The 27,517-nt window shown below is 39.1% G+C and overlaps 1 protein-coding gene across 1 annotated transcript in view; it reads right to left on the bottom strand.

The window, feature by feature from the left end:
- The window catches only part of ap4b1 (adaptor related protein complex 4 subunit beta 1), a 35,862-nt gene extending 9,147 nt beyond the window's left edge, over positions 1-26,715 (bottom strand). Inside the window, exons 1-10 of the mRNA XM_028453819.1 lie at positions 26,429-26,715; positions 25,471-25,695; positions 24,911-25,041; positions 23,863-24,010; positions 22,915-23,200; positions 18,534-18,632; positions 16,817-16,928; positions 16,218-16,301; positions 9,401-9,504; positions 8,680-8,887 (exon numbers count right to left, since the gene is read on the bottom strand). Of these exons, the coding sequence (XP_028309620.1) occupies positions 8,680-8,887; positions 9,401-9,504; positions 16,218-16,301; positions 16,817-16,928; positions 18,534-18,632; positions 22,915-23,200; positions 23,863-24,010; positions 24,911-25,041; positions 25,471-25,695; positions 26,429-26,541 (1,510 nt within the window). The 5' untranslated portion in view covers positions 26,542-26,715. The remainder of the gene's footprint in view (positions 1-8,679; positions 8,888-9,400; positions 9,505-16,217; positions 16,302-16,816; positions 16,929-18,533; positions 18,633-22,914; positions 23,201-23,862; positions 24,011-24,910; positions 25,042-25,470; positions 25,696-26,428) is intronic.
- Positions 26,716-27,517: the final 802 nt, after the last annotated feature.

Here is a 27,517-nt window from a genome sequence, read left to right as displayed (position 1 = left end):
AGGGACGAGAGTTTAACAACTGATTTATATGTGAAGCAAATCAAAGTTAGTGTGTGCAAATGGGAGCATTTTCAAAAAAAAAATAATTTTCAAAAGGTTTTGGCCAAAATGCAAGTTATCAAAAATCTATAGATAACTTTTGATGTCCCACTTCTCTAGATGATCTCCAGCAACTTTGAGCTTTGTGGGTGAAACACCGTAGGAAAAGTGCGCTAAAATAGGACATTTGTCTCATATTAAATTCTCTTCTAATGCGCCAATGTCCGTTTTTCCACATTGAGCTGGTTTAGGGACATGTATGTGTAAATGGGAGCATTTTCCAAAAATTTTATATTTTATCATTTTTGACAAAATTCTCGGTTCCGCCCTGCAAATACTTCTCTAGATGATCTCCAGCATTTTGAATCCCGTCAGTGAAACGCCCTGGGAGAAATGCGTTAAAATACGTGAGTGAAAATAGCAATTTTGCAATTTTCAATTCAATATTTTTGGGCATGGTCTTAATAATATTTTTACGTGTCTTGTCATGGTCTACTTCTGTGTCAATTTTCCTGATTCAATGATTAATTAATTTTTTTGTCAATTCCTATCTCGTTATTAGCGTATTTGAGGGCATTTTTAAAATCGGAAATAACCACAAATTAGAGAAGCGCGCGATTGAATTTTGTTTGAATTTTTGAGACCCTACATAATGGATCAGTGGGTGAAAAGTAAGTGAGTTGGTTCCAACACCGTTTCCTCCTTTTTGAGTACCATAAACTATACATTTTTGGAAAGCGCGGGGGCATGCCTATGACATGACAAGGGTCCCTGGTCACTGACGGGCACGTGGGGTTCTCATAGGCTCCGCCCCTTCCCTCGTAGTGTTGCCACTACGAGAGCAAGAGGCCCTTCGCCAGCTTGTGGCACTCGGGCCTAATTACAGTAAAACACAAAAGAATAACCAACATATACCAAAATATCAGAAAAATATTTTTAAAAAAAAGACAGAAAATGACTCTAAAATCATACTAAATTACAGAGAAATACACAAACGACAACACAAAACAAGAACAAAAACATAAAATGAAAGAAAAATATACAAAATGACTCAAAAAACACAACCAAATAAAAAAACAATATTAAAAATGATAATGGAAAAATGACTCTTAAAAAGTTACAGAGAAATAAACAATACGACTACCAAAACAGGCCTCTAAATTAAACACACAAAACTATTTTGAATACATAAGAACATCAAGGATAAAAGAAAAACAAAAATTACTTCATAAACAAAATAAAAACAATACAACAATTAAAAAATACACAACAATAACATGAAAATGACAACAAAACAACATAGATACACAAAATAACTGAACAAACACACGAAACATATAGAAAATGAATCCAAAAACATACGAAATGACAGAAAAAAAACCCAAATCACAACAAAAACACACAGGGCCTATGCTATGAAGCCAGATAATTATATCCTGGATTAATCTCTGTTAGCAGGCTTCACTTAACCAAACACTCCCTATCAGAGAGAAGCTGTCCTACGAAGGTCGATAACAACACGCTAAGCCTGGGTACGTGTGTGCTCACATAAAAGGGGTGGAGATTGTAGCATCTGACCAATAACTACAATTGAGAAATTTGGCAGAGCAACCGTCTTTACAATGGAGGAACAGCTTATTATCTTGAACAAATATAATTAATTTAAATCAATGATGACAGCGAAGAGCAACTCTAGCTGGGTTTCCATTACAGATTTATATATAGATACATATAAACACACTTTATGAATGTGTTTAGAAGAAAATGGCTGAATTCACTTTACACAGACTTAAATGTGCTGGGTGGATGACTGGGAGTTTGGGACAAAGTGCCTGGGATTAACTGGGACAAACCTTTTTATAGTGTAACACACATATCTTACACATTCTCACTTACCACTACCACGTTTTTTATTTTCATCCACTTCTTGTCTTTTTCTTCTTTTCATGAGCCCTGTGGGATATGTCCGCTTCATTTTTTCGGTGTGTGTTTGATAACATCAGCACGTTCATGCAGGGACCGGTAGTAGTGGGGCCCATTAGTGAAGTTCCCGTATCACTGTAATGTGTCCAGGGGGGTTTCAAGTTGTGTCACTGATATCTGCCGTCTGTCGGGCCCCCTACTAGCAACTAACCAGTGACTACTCAGAAAGGTCCCAGTGCAGGGGATTTTCAAATTCGATTTTCGTCGTTGCAGAGTCTCAAAGCAGTTACATTATTTTGTCATTGAAATTGACTGTCAGCCGTTCCTCGGGGCCCCCTTCAGCTCGGGGCCCTAGGCAATATCCTTTGTTGCCTAACCTGTTGCAATGCCTCTGCAAGCACTACAGTGGAAAGCCCCAAATACTGTGTTTTTCAAAGCCACAAACACACCTACAGACCTGTTTTGAAGGAGAAACTGGTTTGACTTAAAAACCAAGTAATGAATAAAAAAAAAAGAGCAAGTTGGCTAAAGGCTGGGATACAATGTGCAATTTTTTTTCAATTGTTGTACTCAGCTGCAGCTCAAACTGTGCTACTCAATTGCAGAGCCTGAATGTGCGCAGCTCACGATTCATGTTCTTGCACTGTACGGACCGACACGCTGACACGATCTGGCTGCCCAAACTGTACTGTACGTCCATACACGACACGTCAGGGTCTTGTTTCCGGAAATGCAACGTACAACTTAGTAGAAGAACTCTGAAGTGCCACCATTAAAACAGAAGATAAAGAACCCGGAAGTGGAGAGACAATTGCAAATCTGAGCAAGAAGAGCTTTAAAAAAAAAACAAACCGCGATGTGATGGACCAGGAGCTGGCTGGACAGACGTGGGCAGTAGAGTCCGTCAATTTGACAGCGGTCCTACAGTGTTCAAGCATGCGGAGCAACTGGATTTCAAACATTTTTGATTTCCTTACAACCATACGATTGCAAACGCAAAAAGGTCACAACACGAATGCAAAATGACCACAACGGAAGTGTTTCCGACGGACCGGTATTACAGACGAACACGTTTCTGGCGGATGTTTTTAACCCACCAGAACAGAGAAGAACAAGAAGAAGACATCGAAACGCGTATGAAAGTAAGTGAAAGTTGATTAGGATACTCTTTTCATATCAGGCTATCATATCATAATACCCGTCCGACTGTAATACCGGTCAGTCAAAAACACTTCCGTTGTGGCCGGTTTGCATTCGTGTTGTGACCTGTTTGCATTTGTGTTCGTTTCTGTAAATGCATTCACCTGACACTTCCCAGCCACCGTAGTTAATCGCTTCTTGTGACCCCATGTATACTATACAATGCATGACACACGATTTAGCAGAGACTCGGCCCGATCTCAAAAATAGACGCACGAGTCAAAAATCAGCTCAAAATGGGCCAGAAATCTTACAGGGCATACCTGTCATTTACATGTCTAATGAGGTGATTTTCCTAACAATGTCATGTTAATCAATGTCAAAGTTGGTTACCTTACATACAGTAAAGAAAGAAAAGTAAAGTAAAATAATATAATTGCGATTTGATACATTTTTTTCAATCTCCTCTTTTTGTGTGTTTTTCAACAAAAACAAACAATAGTTTGTTTTTGTTAATATTAAACAAAATCAGACTTTTATATCAAACGCACTTTCATATTGGTTGGGTTTACGTTGATTATTTTGGAGATTACATGGAATCCGACCAAAACTGACTGTGTGGTGGAGTAAGGTGATTTGACGGGGTATACTGTACTGGGAACATCGAGCCAGTCACTGCCCTCGTTGTTTGGCAAATAAACACAATAAATCACAGTAAGAATGAAGTAAAAACACTTCAAAACATCAATCTACAGCACGCAATAAAAAATTATCGTCCCGAGCAGCTTTAATTGCTCAACGTCAAAAATTTTCCGAAACATCAGCAACTGTTAAATGCAAAAAATACTGCAAACAAACATTAGGACACCTACAATATACAAAATAAATGTATACAAAAATTAGATAAATTTATAAAATGTCAACAAAAATACATTAAATGAGAAAAATATTAAATACAACAACAAAATTATGTAAAAATGTACTCACACAAAATGACAAAAAAATACACAAAACGGCTCCAAAAACTCCTTCAGAAAAAAAAGAAACATATAAAATGAGAGAAAAATATACAACACAACTAAAATATGCAAAATGACTTAAATAACACACAATGACCAAAATGCACAAAAATACTTTAAAAAATCTCAAGACGACAAAAACATAAAAAATTACAAAAAAATTAAAAACGACAAAAATGAAACAACACAACAACAAAAATATGCAAAAATTACTCCAAAAACACACAATGACAACAAAAATGCACAAACTTATTTTCAAAACAGACAAGACGACTACAAATCTATCTAAAAAGCAAAGACAGTCTGCATGCGTGCGTGTGTGGAGCGAATTTCTCCCCAACGCAGTGTTTGTTGGACCTGAAAGTGTGTGCATCCGTTATTTTGAAGTAATTTGGTGTTGCAAAACGTCTATTTTAATTTAATTTTGTACAGAAATGAAACCTATTCAACTTTTGACCTCAGGGGGCGTTACTTCCGGTTCTGGTTCATCCATCCATCTTGATCACAGTCTGTTTTGTCATTAAAGGTGCAGTCTACAACTCTTATAAAAGTGACTTTTTGTCATATTTGCTAAAGCTGTCACTATGTAAGGACAGCTTTACATCAAACTAGTAGTTTGTGTGAAAAAACAGGCTCATTGAGTCCCCCCTGCTGCTCCTGCAGCCTTTGGCAGATTGCCAGAATGCACCGCGACCGAGCAAAAAGAACCAATCAGAGCCAGGATTGTGTTTGATGGACTGCTGCTCACAGTTCTCAAGATTACCGCATGGCCGACACCGTTGGACGCATTCCAATGATTGCCTTCAACCCACACACTGCTGAACTGTTCTATCTCCGCATCCTTTTATACCGTGTCCCAGGACCAACTTCCTTAAGAGATCGCCGTAAAGTTGGAGATGTGGTCATGGACACCTACCTGGCTGCCTGCATTGCACATGGCATCGTTGACAATGACCAGGAAGTGGATTCTGTTATGGAGGAAGCAGCAAATGTGACCTTTGGCCTAGCACAACATGAAGTATTTGCCACCATGCTCATGTTTGTGCTTAGAGGAGAGCACTTGCAGTTTTGGGAAAGGCACAATGCGTTCTGAATGAAGACTTAATGCACAGGGCTGCAATGAATGAGCCAAATGAGAACATTTTGAATCAAGTGCTACTCGACCTCAAGGCCCACAATGAAAGACATGGTTTCACACTGAGTGGAAACTTTGGACTCCCTGAGCCTAATCCACTTCATGATCATAATCAGACTTCCTGCATCATCCAGCACGAGACAGAGCACAACATGGAGGAACTTCTCGTTCAAATTACTCAAACAGAAAACACTTAATAATGAGCAGAAAAACTGTTGTCAAAACTGTGATGGAGACAAACCATTTGGTGGCATCATAATGGTCTTTGGTGGCGACTGGAGGCAAATACTGACCGTTGTGCCACACGGTAGCCAAACCGAGATCATAGGACGGTGTTACAAGAACTCATACCTATGGAAAAATGTTGAAAGTCACTCTAACAATAAACATGAGGATCTCTTAAGCTACAGAACATCAAAAAACTGAAGAAGACTGCCAAATTTCTCTTAGACCTTGGCGAGGCAAAAATTCCAATAGTTCCAGAGGAAGGTGAATTTGAAATTAAACTCAATGACACACTGACAATTCCTGATGACAAACTAAAAGACGTAAATTGGGTGTATGAAGACATGCTGACCAACATTTCCTGTACAACTTGGCTATGTGAACGTGTTATATTATGCCCAACTAACTCTGAAATAGACACAGTAAATGAGTACATGACCAAGATCTTTCCAGGACAAGAAGACGTTTGCAACAGCATTGACACAGCAGATTCTGAGGGTCACCATATGTACCCAACTGAGTTTTTAAACACACTCTGCCCTTCCGGAATGCCTCCTCATCGCAATTGTTTAAAAGTTGGAATGGTGATCATGCTACTGTGAAACTTTGACCAACAAAATGGACATTGTAATGGCTCAAGATACAGTATCGAAGAAATCCTGCCACACCTCTTAGTTACAAAATCTGTAATTGGTGTAAATGCTGGACGCACTCTCTTAATTCCACGAATCACACTCATACCATCTGACAACATCTTCCCATTCACCTTAAGATGAAAACAATTTCCAGTGAGATCTTGCTTTGACATGACTGTGAATAAATCACAGGGTCTATCTTTGTAGCGTGTTGGTGTTTTCGGCACGAGATTTCTTCAGCCATGGTCAATTCTATGTTGCGGCCAGCAGAGTTAGAGGTTCTAACAGACTTTTCATACCTGCTCTAGATGAAGAAACTAAAAAAAACCAACACTTTCTAAGCAATTTGTACTGTATATACTGAAGTACTGTCACAGTAAACCACTCTCTCATGCTCACTCAGTAGTGGGGGGGAAGCAGTGAGAGGTCCATACAGACCCAGTTGTGGTGAAGCCCTAACAGGCTCCCACTTCTGACCTGGCTAAAGGTTCTCTAAACCCTCACATTACACATAATCCAAGGGTGGGCATCCATTATTTATGACTTTTTAGTAATTATGTTTCAAAACGTTTCTTTTGATTTTTAAATCAACACACGTTAGACCAAATGGGACATGAGAGGGAGAAAGGGCGTCTGAGCGGCACGCACACTGATACTACGTACTATTACTACGAACAACTAACAACTAACAAACTAACCTCTAACATGGTGTGGTGGTGGGAATCCAACCACAAAAGGACTCACTCAGTGTGTTCCTGTGTGCCAGTCCCAAGCCTGGAAAAATGGAGAGGGACACTTTGAGTGTAAAACCCACCAGTTTTGTGTCTCTTCTCTATGGTCGTATGTTGGATGCACATGACATATTTGTGTGTAATTAATTTTCCCACTGGGTTTTCTGTTTTTCCTTGCTGAAGGAGGGTCTTAAGAACTGGGATGCTCCGGTACATTTATTATCCATTTGATTAAGTCGAACAACAATTGGTGCAACCTTTATCTATTTATCATGCACATGTCCCATAGAATTACACCAGAGAAATCACACAAGCTATTTTACTTTGACCCTGCAAATAAAACCCCTCTATAACACTACAGAGTACAGAGTATGTACACTTTGTACATCCAACCTTCAAACACATACTCAATTGCCAATAATTGACAACTCTACTTAAGCTCCCACTATATGAATACATACCTCCGACGGGCACTGTACTAGTATACAGTAGTACTGCATTACATTGTAAAAATAACCCGCAATAGGAGAAATAGTCAGGAAAGTAGTCAGCTTTATTTTTTACAATTATTATTATACATGTTTTAAGGCTATAAAACCCCTCACCACACACTTTATACACTTCTCTCAGACAGGAATTAACATTTTTCTCTTAAACACTCTCAAAGTTCAAATTTCATAGATTTTAAAACATAAACCTGTTTTCAAACAAACAGCACTTCAGAGTCACACAGCTAGTGATCAGACATTGATGCCGAACGCATTCAGAGTCTTTGTTGACGATGACGTCAGGCCGTCAACACGGACACCGTTCTGTTCACCCATTCAACCATGGAGTAGAAGCTGTGTGTGACCACCATGGAGCTGTATGACATGGCTTTTATAACAGGGACTGGACTAGGAAGGATTTTGAGAGGAGGGGAATCAGCGAGAAAGTGGCAGTAGCAGGTAAAAGTTCTCTCTGTAGCACTGAGCTAAAATAGCATTAGCTGCTAATCACACCGGCTTTTTTCACTGGTGGTTTATGTTTGTGAGAGGAGAAAAAGGAGCTCAGCTCCTCACTTCAGCAGACAGTGAAACTCACCGAGATAGATGTGTCGCTGGTATGCTGTTGAGTGAACGAAGCATTAGCCAATCAGGACGCAGAGCACAATGCATATTCATACGCTGTAAAAAAAATGCATCCAAAAATTGCACTGTAAAAAAAATCCGCAAAACACTGATGCGGCGAAAGGTGAACCGCGATATAGCAAGGGACTACTGTACACAAAATTACAAAACTATTAAAAACAAGAACAAAAATACACAAAATAACTCCAAAAAAAAACAATAAACAGCAACAACAATTGTACAAAATGAGAAAAATATATGAAATGTCAACAAAAATACATTAAATGAGAGAAAAATATTCAACACGACAACAAAAATATGCAATAATGACTCAAATAACACACAATAAAAATGCATAGAATTACTCGAGAAAAACACAAGACAATTACAATAACACCGGTACACAAAAATACAAAGAATTATAAAAACAAAAACAAAAATAAACAAAATGACTCCAAAAAACAAATGTGCAAAATGAGAGAAAAATATACAACAAAAAAATACACAAAAAATAGTTCCAAAAACACACAATAAGAAGAAAAACGCACAAACTTATTAGCAAAGCACACAATGACTACAAAAAACACACAGAATTACAAGACTTTTAAAAACTACAACAAAAATACACAAAATGAATAAAAAATAAACCCAACAAAAAACTACAAAAGCACACAAAATGAGAGAAAACCATAAAAACAACAACACAAACCCTCACAGACTCACCGATATAGTGATGCAACAGCCTTCCGAGCATATCTTGCATCTCAGCAGGTCGGCACAGAAACAGTCTCATGGAGGCGGTGAGCAGCTCCAGCTTAACCCCTGCTGATGTCTCATTCCTAACGTCATCGATGAACACCTCCAACTTGTAGGGGGCACTGGAGATCCGCTCGCCATACACACCGAGCATCCAGAGTAAGGCCTGTCTGCCCTGAAGGAGGACGACAATAAGATAAAGGCAAAAAAAGAGCATTTTTAACCTAACAAGAGAGACACATCGTGTTTGTATTCATCAGAGGTAAAGAGCATCAGGAAATAAATGATATTCAGGGCCTGCGATTTCCCAATTTTAAATTTTTCAAATTCTGCCTCAGGGTTTATCAAATTCTGTCACGTTACACTTTTCCATGTAATCATCTTTCCCTGTTTAGATGACTATTTATCTTCCTGAAATCATACCAAATATGCTAAATGCTAAATATGGATAATAGAACCAAATACTGTTGTTAATCTTACATTTATTTACAAAATCAGGATGGTTACGCTGAAATCACGCGAGATTACATCGTAAGAGAAATGTTAGCCACACTTCTTTCCTCATCACTGCAGTCAGACTTAATGGAAACTTCTTCCACATTGTACCAACTGTAGTCTGTATGTGGTTAAAGTGAAATCCGTGGCCAAGGATGGTCTGTAATCCTGTATGTTTGTCTGACAGTCTGACCTGAGCATCCTGCATTGTGTCCTCGCATTCTTCCAGAGCCAAACAAACAGTGCTGCTACACTGAGGACACACCCAGAGCAGGTCACGCATGGTTTGGACAACCGCTGAGGTGTTGTGATACACAAAGCAGAGAGAGAGAAGTATGATGATTGTAGACACACACACGTATAACTGTTGACGTGTAAATGTGATATCAAGCTTAGTTAAACTCTACTAGTACATGTACTCGATTTAGGTAAACTAGTCAAGTAAAATGTGTCACTACTAGTAAGCTTTATACAGTATGCTAATAAGAGGGCTGGGAAGAGCAAATTCAGGCTTTCCATTGGGTTTTAAAATATTCCAACCAATTGAGAGCTGGATTTGGGTATAGTCCCTCCTACTTCATATGAATTAGCTCCACTAGTACTTCTAGTGAATCTTTTGGCTTTACTAGTTCTACTAATAAACTAAAAACAGTCTACTAGTGCTACTACTGAAAGTTTGTGTGTACTAATAAGGAAACATTTTGTTTTACTAGTAAAAGGTTTTTGGCATACTAATGTGTGAGTAGACCTAAACTTTTTCTGCACTTATAAACCCTTTCCCTTCCCCCATTTCTGTCACTTTTAAGCCAAAATCGACACATTGAACCATTTTTACCACTTTTTTTGCTCGTTTTTGAACACTAATTTGCACCTTTCTGTGGTTTTTAAGGTAACTTTTAATCCATTTTATTTCTGATTAAAAAAAGGTTTACATCTGACTATACTGTGGAGCAAATAATAATGAGCTTCCTGGATAACAGTGGATATTATTCAGATAAATAAATAAATGTGGTTATCACAGATTCATATAACAATGGACGATCATTTTGCTGACTTTATAGATGGGCCCCAAAAAGCTCTCCCCTTTATAGATGGCCCTGTCCCCACATGACTGTTCTTCAATGTTTGTGTATGTGTTCAACCACCCACAATAACAGTGGGGATCCCTGGTCTCTAGTACCTTTAATTTGGGGGTCGTGGGCTGAAAAGGTTGAGAAGTCCTGTTCTAGTAAATCAAACCTTTTACTAGTAGAAAAAAAATGTACAATAGACTTCCGGCAGCTGAGCTGGCAGCAGCAAAAGAGCAGAGCACACAGAGGAAATTATTTACTCCACATTAATTTTTTTCTTCTGAGAAAGGACACGATACTTCAACAACAAACTCAATGATTTACCATCTGACTCTGGCTCTGAGGTAATCATCTACTCCTTTTTTATTCACTGGCTCAAATGGAAAGCTAAGTAGCAAGCTAACTAGCAGAAGATTGGTTCTTTCCACAACAGAATACAGCAGTCTTCTCCAAAAGATTACTGAACTGGAGACTACAGTGCGAGGAATTCAAGTAAATATTGAAGTTAATGGACACTGTCGATACAATGTTAGGGTAAGGATGTGGGGGTTCGAGTTTGTATATGTATGTCTTGTCCTTGTATGTCGTTTAAAAAAAAAAAAAAAAGAATTTTGTATAAAAAAAAAAAAAAAAAAAATTGTATGTAAAATGTTCTATTTTTCTTCAATAAAAAAAAAAAAAAAAAAAAAAAAATGGACACTGTCGATATGACAATGATACGACTGCGCCGCTGTTTCAAAACACTCTATGAGCCTGTACTAACAAAGCTATCAGAGCTAGGCAAGGCAAGGAAAATGTATTTGTATAGCGCATTTCATACACAAGGCAACTCACTGTGCTTTACATGATAAAACATTCAACAGCTTAAAATCAATAAGAACATTTAAAATCATCAGTAAAATCAATTAAAATCATAAACAAACAAATTACATCAACATGACCAAAAATCTCTCTCTCAATCATACGCAGTAGAAAAAAAAAGTGCCTTTAACTTTGATTTAAAAATGTTCACATTGGATGCTGACTTGGCTCTGCTGGCAGTTTGTTCCACTTCTTTGCAGCATAACAACTAAAAGCAGCATCACCATGTTTACTGTGAGCTCTGGGCTCCACTATCTGACCTGTGTCCATAGATCTGAGAGACCTGCTGGGTTCATACCTGACTAACATGTCACTGATGTATTCCGGACCAAACCCATTCACAGATTTCTACACCAGCAGCAGAACTTTAAAGTCTTTTCTGAGGCTGACTGGGAGCCAGTGTAAATATTTTAAAACTGGAGTAATGTGTTCTGACCTCTTTGTTCTGGTTAAGACCTGAGCTGCAGCATTCTGAACCAGCTGTAGCTGTAGTAGATGCTCTTTTGGGGGATTCCTGTCAGAAGACCATTACAATAATCCAGTCTGCTGGAGATAAAAGCATGGAACAGTTTCTCCTGATCTTTCTGAGCCATTAAACCTTTCACTCTGGAGATGTTCTTTCGGTGGTAGAAGCTGTTTTTGTGATAGATTTCATCTGACTGGTGAATGTAAGATCTGAGTCAATCAGAACACCATGGTTTTTGACTTGGTGTTTATCTTTTAAAGACTGAGACTCAAGATAATTGCTGACAGCAGTCCTCTTTTCTTTGTTACCAAAGACCTCCATCTTGTCATGGTTTAGTTGAAGTTAGTTTTCACTCATCAAGCAGTTTACTTTTTCTAAGCAGTCACACAACACCTCAATGGGAGTCATCTGGGTTCAGTGATAGATATAGTTGTGTCATCTGCGTAGTTCTAATAATCAACCTGAAAATTTGTCCTAAAGGAAGCATATAAAGGCTAAACAGAAGGGGTCCAAGAACAGATCCCTGAGGAACCCCACAGGACATTGGTAATCTGTCAGATTCAAAGTTTCCAACGCTTACAAAATAACTTCGCTCCTCCAAGTATGACTTAAACCATTGCATTACTTTTCCATTTAGTCCAACCCATGTTTGCAATATGTGCAACAAAATTGTATTATTTACACTGCCAAATGCACTTAGATCCAATAGAATGAGAACAAATACTTTTCCTGAATCAGTGTTCAACCTTATGTCATTGATCACTTTGATCAGAGCAGTTTTGGTGCTGTGATGAGAACAAAAATCTGACTAAAATTTATCAAATATTTTGTTGAATGATAAGAATTGACTCAGTTGGTTGAAGACCACCTTCTCAATGATCTTGGCCATGAATGGAAGGTTGCTGATTGGTCTATAGTTAGCCAGTATAGAGGCATCCAGTGTTCTCTTTTTTAACAGAGGTTTCACAGCAGCTACTTTCAGGGATTTTGGTATGGTGCAACTAACATTGTAGTTGACTCATCCCTCAGTGGTTGAAGCTGTTCAAGATTTTTGTTATTTTGCTGGTTTGTTCTGATGTTGACCTTATTGATTGTATTTTTTCATTGAAATATACAGCAAATTCATTGCATTTTAAAGCTGACAGTAATTCAGGGGCTATCTGATCAAGGGGGGGGGGTTGTGAGCTTTTCAATTACAGAAAACAACGTGCGAGAGTTATTGACATTTTTGGCAATAATTTCAGAAAAGTATTGCTGCCTTGCTTTGAACAAGCCATCACTGAATTTTCGCAGACTTATTTAGTACAGTTCTAGATTAATTTGGAGTTTTGTTGATCTCCATTTACGCTCAGCTCTTCTACAGTCAGATTTCAAATTCTGCATTATCTCAGTCCTCCTCCAAGGTGTTTTCAGTGTGTTTGGTGTTCTCTTAGTTTTGATTGGAGCCACCACAGCTATGACATTACAGACTTTTGTATTAAACTCATCCAAAAGATTATCAACTCTCTCAGCACTCAATGTTGGTGGCATTGCTATGGCTTCCATAAACTGAGCACGTGTTGTCATTTATGTACCTTTTCTTTAAACACACAGAAGTAGGGGGAACAGATGTTACAGTCTCTAAGTCAAAAAGACACAGAAATGATCAGATAGAGCTAAGTCTCTTACATCAACAGCAGAGATATCAACACCTTTAGAGATAATCAGATCCAAAGTGTGACCTTGAGTGTGTGTCGGACCAGTCACATGTTGTATAAGACCAAAAGTGTCCATTAAAGCATACAGTTCTTTGGCAGTATTGTCCATGTTATTGTCTACATGAATATTTAAGTCACCTGTTATTATTAAAAAGTTGTATTCAGTGCATACAACTGACAGCAGTTCAGAAAAACTCATCCATGAAATCTCCAGAATATTTTGGAGGTCTATAAACGATTAAAAACAGAACTCTTGAATCACCCTCCAGTAAGAACGACATATATTCAAATGAGATAAAATCACTAAATGTTATTTCTTTGCACTGAAATATTGATTTAATAGATGGCAGCAACTCCACCACCTTTCCTGCAAGTACGACACTTATTGAAATAAATAAAGTCTTGTGGTGCACTTTCATTGAGAAAAGTATTACTGATACCATCATTCAACCACGTTTCATTAAGAAATAAAAAGTCTAAGTGATGTGTCAAAATAATATCATTAATTAGTAGTGACTTGTTAACAAGAGATCTAACGTTAAGAAGAGATCATTCTAAAGACTTTACTGGGGACACTGGTGGACTTTTTGGATGATAGGTTATAGGAGTCAAATTTTTATCTCTATTAAGCTTCTTGTTTTTCTTTAATTTAACAATTTTACCTGTGTTACCTGTCACCACAGGAATTAAAGAAGCTGCATTAATTCCATGAGGCTCTGACTTTTTCTGATTGTTCCTAAAAATAGAGGCATTGCAGTCTGGACCCAGCACACATCAGACCTGACCTCCTCAGGCCAGCTGTTGAACACAGCTGGCCTGAGGAGAAGACTGATCCTGGGCCTGGTATCGTCGAGGAGGGATAGGTGGTGTTGATTGGTTCTTTAGGGGAGATAAGATGGGTCCGTGGTGGGGTAAAGAGTGGGGTGTCAGTCTTGTGCCAGCCAGAACCAGCTCATTCATCTGGGCAATTAAATCCAAGAAGGCAGGGGGTAGGGTTAGGGTTAGATCGGTTAGAGTTAGGGCTTGGGTTAGCGTGCGCACGCACAAACTAACACAAAACTAAATATTTATACAAAAATACACAAAATAACAATAGAAATGCACAGAACTACACCAAAAAAGATACAAAAATATACAAAATGATTCCAGAATCACACTACAATGGCAACAAAAAACAATAATTATACAAAAAATGCACAAAAAGATACAAAAATACACATTATGACTCCAAAAACATACATTACAGAAAAATACAAACAAAAAATATAAAAGTGAGTTAAAAAAAAAAACAGCAAACACATTTATCATGCACATCTCCCATAGAATTAAACCAGGAAAATTGCACCCACATTTTGCACCCGCAAATATACCCTTTTATAACACAACAGAGTATGTACACCTCTTTGTACATCCAACCATCAAACATATTCTCATTTGGCCATAATTGACAACTGTACTTATGCTCCCACATGAATGCATACTTCCGACAGGCACTGTACTAGTAATATAAAAAAAAACTCAACATGATCCACATGAACAAGCATTTAGCCATCTAACAAAATCAAGACCGTAAAACAGCATTATTGAAACATAAACAATTATTCGATAATGCCTACATACTCTCCCAACAAAATATACATCATGACACCGCAGCACATCCGTTGTTTGTGTTGGAAACACAGAAACACGGAGAAAATGACTACAAAAACAACTCGGAACAGCCTCAGTGAGACATCCACAAAGCCAATCCTACCTTTTGTACCATTCACTGTGGAAAATTCAAAGAATTTTCTGACCTTACCTTTGCTGAAGGTCTGGTAGCTCAGGTGTTGGTCTCCCATCTTTTAAAAGCTGTCATTTTTCCTCAAAAGAAAGTTTCTTTATCGTCTCTAGCGCTGTCATCTTGTCTGTAGTATTATCCCGCTTCTAGCTAGAGAACGTTGCAGCAGCAGCCACGCTCTATCAATTCACTAATGCACTCTGAAGGTACGTATATCATTTAGCATATCACAGTTACATCCAAAAGTAACGTAGAGAGCTGCCTTTTTACGTAAATGGTTTTCATCTTGGTGAACTGACTGCGCATGCGCAAACACATAAAAACACGCTATGGAAACAGAGGCAGAGCAGCAATGTGGTTTTGGGAGGGGGTGTGGCCTCCTCCTGCCTTACAGCGGAGTGAGACCCTGCATCATCTCTGCCACCCCAGGAAATAGCGATGTTTAGTCATTTGGGCTATGAAAAGCACAAACTGCTGACACATTCAAACTTAAAGGTACTGTAGGCTATCGGAAATGAAAAAATAAATAATTTATAATTACATTATAATTAAAACAAATAATAAAAATATCAATTCACCCTTAGGTAGGCACTGCCTACCTTGCCTACCCTGACTGCACGTCACTGATACTGCGTATGATTGAGAGGGAGATTTTTGGTCATGTTGTTCGTGTAATGTGTTTGTTGATGATTTTAAATCATGTTCTTATAGATTTTAAGCTGTTGAATGTTTTCTGTTTTTTGATCATGTAAAGCACATTGAGTTGCTTTGTGTATGAAATGTACTATACAAATAAATTTGCCTTGCCTTGCCTAGAGCTAATGCAAATGAAGTGTGATATTTCCGAAGCCAATGGCAAGCCTAAATGAGCCTTTCCTCATATCTATCTATCCGTATTAGCATACGAATCTTACTACAGGTAGTACCACTTGTGATACTTTTTGCCTCACTAGTAAAGTGTACTCTTGCACTAGTAACTCAAAGCTAACGTGAGTACTACTAGAGCTTCACTAAGGTTGATATCTCATTTCTGCTCAAACAGTTTCCCAAAGCCACAGCTGCTGTGATGTGTTAACAGCTGCTTCAGTGAGCAGCCATGCTGTGCAGCAAGCTCAGCCTTTAGATTGGAGTTTTACCAGAAGTGATGTGATCCTGTTTGAGTCCAAGTAATCCAACGAGAATCTCCAGACTTCTGTCGCTATAGCTACGACCTATGTGACCTGTACGGAAAGGACAGTGGGAGAACAATGTTCATGATTTGTTTTAACAACCCTGACATCAAAGTGTTAAAACATACTTGGTTCGAGGAGGGGAAGGGGGGGGGGGGGTGCTCATTCTTTCTCCAGGCTTCAAGTTACTAATCAACAGGTGAGGGCAACACTGACCTTTGTATTACAGTGATTGAAAAGATAATATTGGCTCCTTTGATAGCAGCGTGAGTCACCCTGAGCTCTGAGGTTATACTGTTTTATCAGAATACTTTTCCTCCTCTGTGACAAAAAACAGGAATTCCAGTAAGGTGTAAGTTATAGGTTCATATCATACCAGGAATGACATTTAACAGAATAGTGATTTATCACGTCCTCATTGTGAAACACTAGGTTTGGTGAAACCGTGGGCTGTGCAGGTTATTCAGCTTCTCCTTTTTCCTTCGGGTTCCTCCCAAAGTCAACAAACATGTCTCTCTCTCTCTCTGTGTGTGTGTGTGTGTGTGTGTGTGTGTGTGTGTGTTCACCTATAGCTGAAATTGCAGCCTGGGCAGTGTCAGGATTGACATCAGTGCAGTAACCTTTCATTTCATCCAATAACATTGCTACATTGTCATCGTTCACCAGCTCCACCAGCACCTGCAAATGCAGCAGAACTGTGTGTACAGAACAACAGACAAACGGGATGTGATCACAAACAAGACAACGTTGTACTGCGTACATTGAGAGAGAAATAACAAGCATTCTGATTGGCCAACAATTACCGGTTTATGGTATCTGATAATAAAGGGGCTCACATCTGATGTTGGTAATAATCAGCCTATTGTTAAAACAGTAACTGTAAAAATTAAAGAATGAAAAATCTAAATGACCAAACATGAGTGAAAGAAATATACTTTAAGAAACTTTCAGGTGATTTATGTATTCTGAAGCACACTTTTTGCAGTTTCCTCTGCAATTCAGCAAAAATAGACACAAGTACACGATCCACTACCACCTGAGCCACGGGCGACCACCTGAGCCACGGGCGACCGTGGCTCAGGTGGTAGTGGATCGTCCTCTGATCGAGAGGTTGGGGGTTCGATCCCAGTACCTGACTATGTGTCGAAGTGTCCTTGGGCAAGACACTGAACCCTAAGTTGCTCCCAGTGGTCGACTAGCGCCTTGCATGGCAGTCCTGTCCCATTGGTGTGTGAATGTGAGAGTGATTGGGTGAATGAGCTGATGTGTAAAGCGCTTTGAGACTGCTTCAGTGTGGGGATAAAGCGCTATATAAATCAAGTCCATTTACCATTTACAATAATAATAAAAGAAAAACAAAAAATACACAAAATGGCATCAAATAAACACAAGACTACAAATCAATAACTGAATAATATACAAAACTATAACAAAAACACACAAAACAACAAATATATACACAACAAAACACAAAAACAGAAAGAAAACATATAAAAATGCACTAAATGAAATACAAAAACCCAAATAACAACAAAACCACACAAAATGCCAGAAAAACAAACAAAATTATAACAAAAATAGCAAGAAAATACACAAAATGACTAAAAAGCATAAAATTACACAAAAGGACTACAATCATGAAAGGAAAACAAAAATGTACAAATATACACCAAATTACCCAATAAACACACAAGATCACAAAAATAACTACTTAAAAATATATTTACAAAACTACAATAAAAATACACAAAAATGAGAGAAAAATATACTAAATGACAATAAAAACACACAAGCCAATAAACATACACAAAAGACTCAAACACAAAACAACAACACACATACATAAAATGAGAGAAAAATATGCAAAACAATAAAAAATACACAAAAATAACAGGAAAATATACCAAAGTGAGAGAATAATATACAAACATACACAAGATGTATGTATTAATGCTGTTATGTTATTCTAAATGCTGACATGAATGTTGATCATGTGACCCTCTGATCAGATACAATCACATTTTTGTGGCCTAGCTGTGATAAATGTTACCAATCTCTGTTCTAAGCCAAGCAATAACTTTGGTTGGGGCGTATTTGTTATTTTGTAACACTGTTGTAACAGTGTAACAGTAGCTGTAATCCATTAAATGTTGAGCAATGGGGATTACACTGTTACTGCAGTGACAGCGCCCTCCTGTGGACAGGAATGGAAGGTACACACAGTGGAGGACAAAACCAGAAAGGAAGCAGAAACACATCCTAACACAGCACTGAAGCCGTTACCTTCATCTTCCTTTGCTTGATGAATGCTGGCTCTGCATAACCACAGAAGAAACGTTTGTAGTGCGCCCCCAGCAGGCCAGGGAGGGAACGAAGCAGCAGCTGCAAAACATTGATGACAAGTTCAAGTTTAATAACAGCAGTTTTCAATCATTACTTCTTAGAAAAGCGTCACAGTGCTGGATGAGAACACAATCTGTCAAATACAGTATTACAGTATCAGCTGAAATGTAGATCAGTTTATCTGGTCACACATCACAGTTACCTAAGATAACTCGGCTGTGCAGGGTTGCACTCAATACATGAAGATGATTCTGCAGTTGGAAGTAATTAAAGGTTTCACAAATAATGTTTTGGGACCATATCACACATTTCAATGGGACATTTCCCATTAAACGGTGTATCAAACATCGCTCTTAGATGTAATCTCTCCGTGATTTCAGAGTAACTAATCATATAAATATAAAATGAACAACAGTAGTTGACTTTATTAACCATGTTTAGCATGTTTGGTAAGATTTTGGGAAGTCATCTAAACAGGGAAAGATGAGTCAAATGAAAAATGGGAGGCCCCTCTATTTGTGTTAAGAAACTAATACAGTCTCGTTCTAAGGTTACAAAGATTTTGTCTGACAAACAGATGAGACAAAGGATTGTCAGTAAAATTCACAGTGTTTATCAGTGGGGTTTAATGTGCATCTGTCCACAGGAAGAGTGAACAATGGCAGTGTTTACAGTAAACATTTGATCGCGCACATGCAGATGAGGGCCTCAGGTAACATGCTGTCTGCTGCGTGGGCTGATGTACACAAACAAAAACAATCACCTAAGTGAAGCACTGGCAGCGCATTGTGGTTTCAAGAGGCGGCGAACTCCCAACATCTTACACAACTGGTAATAGACCAATCCAACATAATGACTGAACATGCACAGGATTTAGTCGTGAAAGGTCACAACCATTCCACAGTGTTGTGTTTCCATTGTGACTGTGAAGCTTTTTTATACCTTAAAATACCTTAAAGGTGCAGTCTGCAACTGCCATATTTGCTTGCACATGAAACTAGCAGCTTGTATGAAAAAAAACGGAGTCATTAAATCCTGTTGCTCCTGCAGCCTTTGGCAGATTGCCAGAATACACCTCAACTGAGCAAAAAGACCCAATCAGAGCTCGGATTGTGTTTGATGGACTGTCTGACAGGTGTTGCTCATAGTCCCCGCCCCTTTTCCGATGCTGGAGCGCCGTCTTTTTTACAGTGTATGGTCTGGAGGAGTGGAAGATGGAATTAAGTGACTTTTCTGCTTGAAAGGTAATTATTGCTGCTTGATTTACATTATGTTTGATTTGTAATTGTTACACTAGAACTCTGTGGTGCATGTGTTGTTTGTGTGCGTGCTGCTGTCACTGCAGCCTCCATGTGAGCTGCTGTAAGTGACACTGTGTTGTTGCTGCTGCTGCTGCTGCTGAGGTGTGTGCACATTGAAAGAGAGAAGTGCTGCAGTAATATGCTTTTAACAGAGCATGTTATATTACTGTGATGTTGCTGTCGGACTAACGTTAGCTTGTTAGCTCCTCTGAGGGAGGAACTTTAGGAAGTTTGGAGGCAGGGCAAGAGAGCAGTGAGGAGGGAGTGGAAGGGAGTCATCTGAGAGTTGCGAACTGCACTTTTACACCACATGAGTCAAACTCATGGTCCAGGGGCCACATATAGCCATTTGAAGCATCCAATTCGGTCCGCAGGAGAAGATAAAAATTACAGAGAAAACATTAATCATTGTATAAATGAAACTCAACAATATTCACAGGGGCACTCAGTTTTTCCAGGGCTTATATTGCACGATTGCAGTCATTTATAATGTTAAACTGTTTAAAAAAAACCCCTCAAAATTCTTACAAAACCTTTAATTTTTCTTCAAACTGACATAATATTTACCTTAATTAAATAGAAATTGGTGACAAAATCTAGGACATTTAAAGTGAAAATCTTGTTGGAACTCATATCTATCACTTATCGGTTGGATATAATTGGTTTCTTACATATTTTGTATTTTATGTCCATGTAGAAGCGTAAACTAGGGCACAATAATGTTGGAATTACTTGTTTTCCTGCTAAAAATCTGTCCCACTTGAGATCAAACTGCTCTGTATTTTGCCCCTGAACGTAATTGAGTTTTAATAACTCAGGAAATGGAAACGGGAGAAATGTGATGTGCACGGTACTGGATACGTCCCTCACCGAAACAAACATCATGAGTAACGTGTATGTGGCATTGAGGGGAGGTGATTCAGGGTAAGCAGCTGCATGAGTTAGCAGTCTGCTGAGCTGAGCTAACAGAACTCTGTATAAATAATAATTTGAATAATATGAAATAATAATTTGTGCTGTGTCTCCAACCCTTACCTGTCAGCAGCTACAGACAGTCTGTTTATAGAGAACTCACACTAAAGAACAGTTTACTAGCTCTGTTTTCCAACACGATAAAGTTAGGGTGGTATTCAGCTAAAAATGCACAATTTTTATGTATGAACATTTTTAAAGCTCTGTTGTGTTTGTTTCAGCAGCAGGATTAGACACTTAAAAAATATTGAACAAATTTGGTCAAAAATATGGAAGCTATTGAGCGTTTTCAGCAGAATGTTTGGATGTGTAAAATATCTACCCAACTTCAACACAGTTTGGTTACCGTGAATTCCTCCGGGATCCGTCACCTCCCCCCCATCCTTTAAAGGGATCTTCCAGTGTTTTTACAAGTTTGGCCTAAAATGTTTTTAAATGTACTTATTAAAAGATCTATGCCTAAAAAAATGCATTATTATGCACCATGTTAATTTAATGGCCACCAGTGCTACCTTCTCCCAAACCTCAGAGTTGGAACTGTTGCCCCCTGCGGTCACAGATTTTTTTTCGAGTCACAACAGTTTTTGATGCTCTTTCAGCAAACAAAAGAGGGTAACATCAACTTTTTCCTGATTATTTAGAGCAACCAAAAGCACCTTAAGATGTCATTTTGACTGAAAAAGCTGCTAAATGATCTAAAAATCAGGCTCAATGCTTCACTCCAATGGAAAACAATGGGACGTTTACAGGCAGTGGGGCCATGTGACATCATCAACCATGTGATTTCAAGATGACGGAACACAGGCTCTTAAACTGTAAAGTAGTCCCATTTTTAAAAGGAAATTAAATGAATATGGTGCAAAAAATGTGTTATGTTAGGCATAAATCTTCTAATAAGAACATTTCAAAGATTTTAGGCCAGACTTGTAAAAAGAGTGGATGATCCCAAAGGGGTTCTGGTAGTTACAGGCTGGTTAAAACCATCAGGTTGCTGGTTTCATGTGTAGCAGCTAACATCTGTTTTTACTTTGAAAGGAACAATTCAGCACTTTTGGTCTCAATGCAACAAGTTCATTGTTTTGCTTGCCAGTAAAATTATTTTAACTGCTGCACCTTTGAGCACCTAAAATAACAATGGTTTGTATTTCTCTAGTGTTGCTCATTGTCAAAGCTGTATTCGGGTGGTAGTGACCTTTGACATCATCATGTAAAAAAGCAAGGTCTATTAACGTACAGTATGTCACATAAATTACTAAAGGCAGAGACTGCATAATTTTTGGTCCAATTTGAGCCGATTTTCGACATGTGCGTCTATTTATGGGATCGTGCGAGTCTCTGCTAGATCGTGTGTCGTGCAGTATAAATGGGGTCACGAGAAGCGATTAACACCTCACGACCAACTCCCGATCAGCAATCGTATGGTCGTAAGGAAATCAAATGTTTGAAATCCAGTCGCTCCTCGTGAGGGTATCTCACAGTTGAAGCAGTGCCACGGACCGTCTTACCTTAAACTCTCACACTGCACATGCGCAAACACCATAGGACTGCTGTAAAATTGATGAACTGCACTGCCCACGTCTGTCCAGCCAGCTCCTGGTCCATCACATCACCGTCTTTTCTTTTTTAAAGCTCTTTTTGCGGAGATTTGCAAGTGTCTCTCCACTTCCGGGTTCTTCTTCTGCGTCTGTTTTAATGGCGGCGCTTTAGACTTCTTCTTCTTCAAATTTGTACGTTGCATTTCCGGAAACAAGATCCTGACGTGTCGTGTATGAATGTACAGTGTGAAGAGTCCGTATAGTGCGAGAATATGAATCGTGAGCTGCGCACATTTGGGCTCTGCACTTGAGTCGCACAGTGTATCCCAGCCTTAACTCTTTTTACATGCATTCAATACACATTCTTAAACATTTGTAGATAAATAAAACCCTAAAGTGTTGTGTTATTTTTTTTTTAAGGTAAAAACTTTAAAATAATGAGGAGTGAAATATGACGCACAGGTAAAAATGAAAGGAAAACGATGTGATTATTGATCATTTTCTGTAGCTGACCTGTATGTGGCAGAGGGCGGTGAACCTCATTTCTCTGGAGCCACTCCCACAGGCAGCGAGCAAAGGCCCCTGTGCTCGCCGCAGCGCCGACAGACCCACGGCGGGCAGACTGCCGCACAGGCTCAGGAAGAGGCCGACGGTGGCCGCCATCACGGGAGGGTGAGGGGAGACCAGCGAGGCGTCCAGCAGAGACAAGATGTCAAACAGCTCGTCTTCAGACTGAGGCTGGTAACGCTGGAGGAACTTCAGCACCTCACACTGACCCCAAATATCACATTCCTTTAACCTAGAGACAGTTTACCACAAAAGATGTGATTAGATCTGATCTGAGGGTCACATGATCAACATTCATCTTAGCATTAGAATAATGACCAATCAGAGCATTCATATAGGAAACAACAATGGCTTTATGTGTTTTTGGAGTCATTTTGTGAATTCTGGTTATTGTTTTGTATCTTATTTTTCATTTTGTGTGTTGACGTTGTTTTGTGTGTGCCTTGACCTGGCTGATGTATTTTTGTTGCTATTTTGCATGATGTATTGTCGTTTTGTGTACAGGTATATCCGTCCTCATTTTGTGTATTTTTGTTGCTGTTTTGTAAATTTTCTGTTATTTTTGGGTATTGTTTGAAGTCATCTTGTGTGTAAGTTGCTATGTTTTCATACTCAAATTGTGTATTTTGGGAGTCGTTAAGTGCGTTGCCGTTGACTTTGAGGGACACTCAAAATGAACATTAAAATACAATGAACAAACAGGGAAAAAAGGGCTGAGCTGATTGAGCTGCTGATTTATTCTATTGTATATATATATATATATATATAATAAACTGTGTTTTAAAAATATCCATTAACATTCCTTCTACAGAATTTACCATTTAAATAATCAATTATTAGAAATGTATAGAAGGATCAATTATAATTTATATATTTATATAAATAAGAACCAACCTGTTGAGGAGGTGATGCGTGATGGGTTTGTTAATAACCACTCCACCTTCTTCCTTCAGGATTCCTTCCAGAGCTCGGAGACAGTTGACCATCACCACGGGGTCGGGGTCCCTCAGAAGGCTGTACAGCTCGTTTACCACAGCGGCGTCTGTCGGAAGGAGGAGGAGAAAAATCATTATTTTTGTTGTTGTTTTGTGTGAATTTTTGTTGTGATTTTGTACATTTCTGTTGTTTCGTATGTTGAATCAATTTGTTGTCGTTTTTTGTACCTTGGGAGTCATTTTGTGTTTGTTTTGGGGGCCACCAGTTGCCCATGTCTGTCTTAAAGGCTTTAAGGGCCTATACTACGATCTAGATAATTATATCTTGGATTTATCTCCGTTTGCGGGCTTCACCAAACCAAACATTCTCAGTCAGACAGAAGCTGTCCTTCGAATCTAGATTAGTTGATTTCAGCCTGGCTACGTGTGCGCTCTTGTGACAGAGGTGAAGATTACAGCAACAGACCAATCACAATCCCAGAAGAACTCTAGCGCAATTGAGGAATAATTCTTTAAAAATATGAAGAATTAAAATCAATAATTCAGATAAAAAAAACAACACTGTTGCTGTAGTAAAAGCAGCAAGTAATGAATGCAAGAATTGATGAGTGTTAATGCTTAAATTAGTGAGATTATGAATGGAGAATAAACAGACACTCTGATCAGTTTTACTTTCACTTTTACCTCATCCGTGGTCAGGAGCTTTAGTACTCGCTCAGATCTTAGCCAGAACAAAACCTGGTCCCGAACAGGTTAGGTGTTCAGCCTAAGTTACCATGGTTATTTTGCTCCGTAAGACATTAGCCAGCTTTGTAGTCCAGCACACACTGATTTATAACCGGAAGTTAGCGCAATAAGAGGAAATCTAGCATCGTAACATAGGCCCTAAATGTCTCGCTCAGCTGAGTGGCTCATGATAAAGCTTTGTTGCGTATTTTGTATGTTTTAGTATGTATTAGTAACTTGTTCTAATACAGGAGCTCCTCCAAGCACATAAATATAAAAACCTATTTCAGAGTCTGGCTGGAGATCGTGTAGTTTGGCCCAGCCAAGGACAGCTACTCGCCGCACGCAGGCCGCTCTGTCTCGAAGTCCAGCAATCAGAGGCTGCTCCACGTACTCCACCAGACTGGACAACCTGGAGCACAGACACGCAGTCAGAACAAACACAGACTGGACAACCTGCAGCACAGACACGCAGTCAGAACAAACACAAACTGGACAACCTGCAGCACGGACACGCAGTCAGAACAAACACAGACTGGACAACCTGCAGCATGGACACGCAGTCAGAACAAACACAGACTGGACAACCTGCAGCACAGACACGCAGTCAGAACAAACACAGACTGGACAACCTGCAGCACAGACACGCAGTCAGAACAAACACAGACTGGACAACCTGCAGCACAGACACGCAGTCAGAACAAACACAGACTGGACAACCTGCAGCACAGACACGCAGTCAGAACAAACACAGACTGGACAACCTGCAGCACGGACACGCAGTCAGAACAAACACAGACTGGACAACCTGCAGCACGGACACACCGGCACCACAGCTCACCTAAGGTTGGTCATGTTCCTCAGGGCCAGGCTGCGCACCATGGGATTTGGATCCTGACAGTCCTTCCTCAGGGTGTTGATGACCAGCAGGGACAGCTCCGGGTTGACAGCAGCGTAGGAACACAGGAAAATATAAATGAGCTTCTTCTGGACGATGTCGACAGTGGCACAAGCTTTCACCATTTCACTGAACAGTGCAGAGACGTCCACACCTTGGGACATCGCCCTGAGGAAACACAAAATACATCATGTACAACATTTCAAATATGAAAGGACAATGAATACACCAAAAAAAAAAAAACCTAACAACAACAACAATGCTAATAAGAAATATAACAAGCACTAAACTAAAGTACTACTAAATATTTAATTTATTTGAATCAATAGTTTTGGGCTATAAACCAAAGATTGGCAACTTATACAAAAGTGGGACCACAAAAAAGTATTTGTCTAATCCAATCACATCCAGCAGATTTTAGAAGAGCCGAGGAGCAGCCCCCAAGTAAACGCACAAAGGGACAAAAAAAATACTTACAAAAACACACGTAAAATAGAAAAATTGATCCAAAAACACACAAAACTATTACAAAAATAAAACAACAGAAATAGAAATTACTACAAAAACACAAAACGACTCCAGAAAACATGCACAATTACAAAATAGTACAAAAAGGTCAAGAAAAACATAAAATAACGACAAATATATAACATAAAAGATATTTTTATTTTGTTATGTTTATTTTTATTACAACTGGATACTAGTATAAAAATATATGTCACTACGCATTGCACAACAAACAAAAAAAATACGCAACAGAATGAATACACGAAATGACAGACAAAATGAGTCTAAAAAGACAGAAAACCCCTTCGTTGTTCTGTATTAATGCTCAGACTGGTCGTTATTATAAATGCTGAGTGTTGATAATGTGGCCCATCTGCGGTTCACGCGCACGCACCTGATGACCCTGAGCACAGCGTTGCGGTGTCGCAGCGGGTCGGAGTGAACATTGGGGTTACACAGAGCTCTCCTCAGCTCCTTCACCGTCTCCTCTCCGCTCAGGTACGGCATGTTGTCACAAACTGTCTCAGTCCCAAAGACGTGAAAAACCTAAAGAACGTATTTAATTTAGCCTCGTCCTTACATATATGATCTACTTTATGATTCTCGGCTGATATACTACTGAAAACATTCAATTATTTATCTGTGGTTTACAACTTGTACACTTCCGCTTTCCTTCTTCTACTGACCTCCTGTTTGTGTGTATACAGCGACACTGCCCTCTACTGGCTGATTTGGGAACCCCATAAATGAAAAGCTGTATCTGAGAGTCAGCAGCAGAGTCTGAGTAAACAGGCTTATCTCAACGAACACTTTCACTCCTCCTACATCACTACATATCCTGTCTTTGTCACCGTCTCCTCTCGCTCCAACCCTCCTCCCTCCCAGCGGTTGGGCAGTAGGAGACGTGCCCTAAGGGCAGCGCCACACTGTGGCTGACCTGTGAACTACCCATCCTAAAGACCCATCCCCTGTGCTAATGTGCTGTTGTATTAAATTGAATGTTGTGTTTGTTAGTTTCTGTTGCAATGTTGCTGAAGAGTTTTTTTTCCATGATCCCAAACTCTGCCCCTCTCTACAAGGGCCTTGTTTGGTTTTTGCCTTTTTTTAATCTCTTCTTCCTCCCCATCGTTTTTATCCCATTTCTCATCTAAATAAGGGGCACCGCCCCTGTGGCGAACAACTGCAGTTCTCCCGCTCCTGTGCTCCCATGTTATGATTGTCTTTTCATGTTTTCTTGGATGCTATGAAACTGAAATGTAATTTTGTTGCTCTGTAACATGTGCAATGACAAATAAACTCAACTCTAAACAACTAACTCTTGATAAAAACAATTTTTGTTTTAGACCTTCTGATAACTCTGGACAACTTTTAAGTTATGAACGGTTCATGAAAAAACACCAATTCCCTATTGCCTTCAAAGACTATCAATCTGTAATAAAATGTATACCTATTACCCAAGGGCTTACCTACATGATCTTTGTTG

This window comes from Gouania willdenowi, chromosome 7 (assembly GCF_900634775.1).
Source record: "Gouania willdenowi chromosome 7, fGouWil2.1, whole genome shotgun sequence".
In the NCBI taxonomy this organism is placed as follows: domain Eukaryota; kingdom Metazoa; phylum Chordata; class Actinopteri; order Blenniiformes; family Gobiesocidae; genus Gouania; species Gouania willdenowi.
Note: the sequence above shows the minus strand (reverse complement) of the source record. Positions and strands in the feature narration are given on the sequence as shown.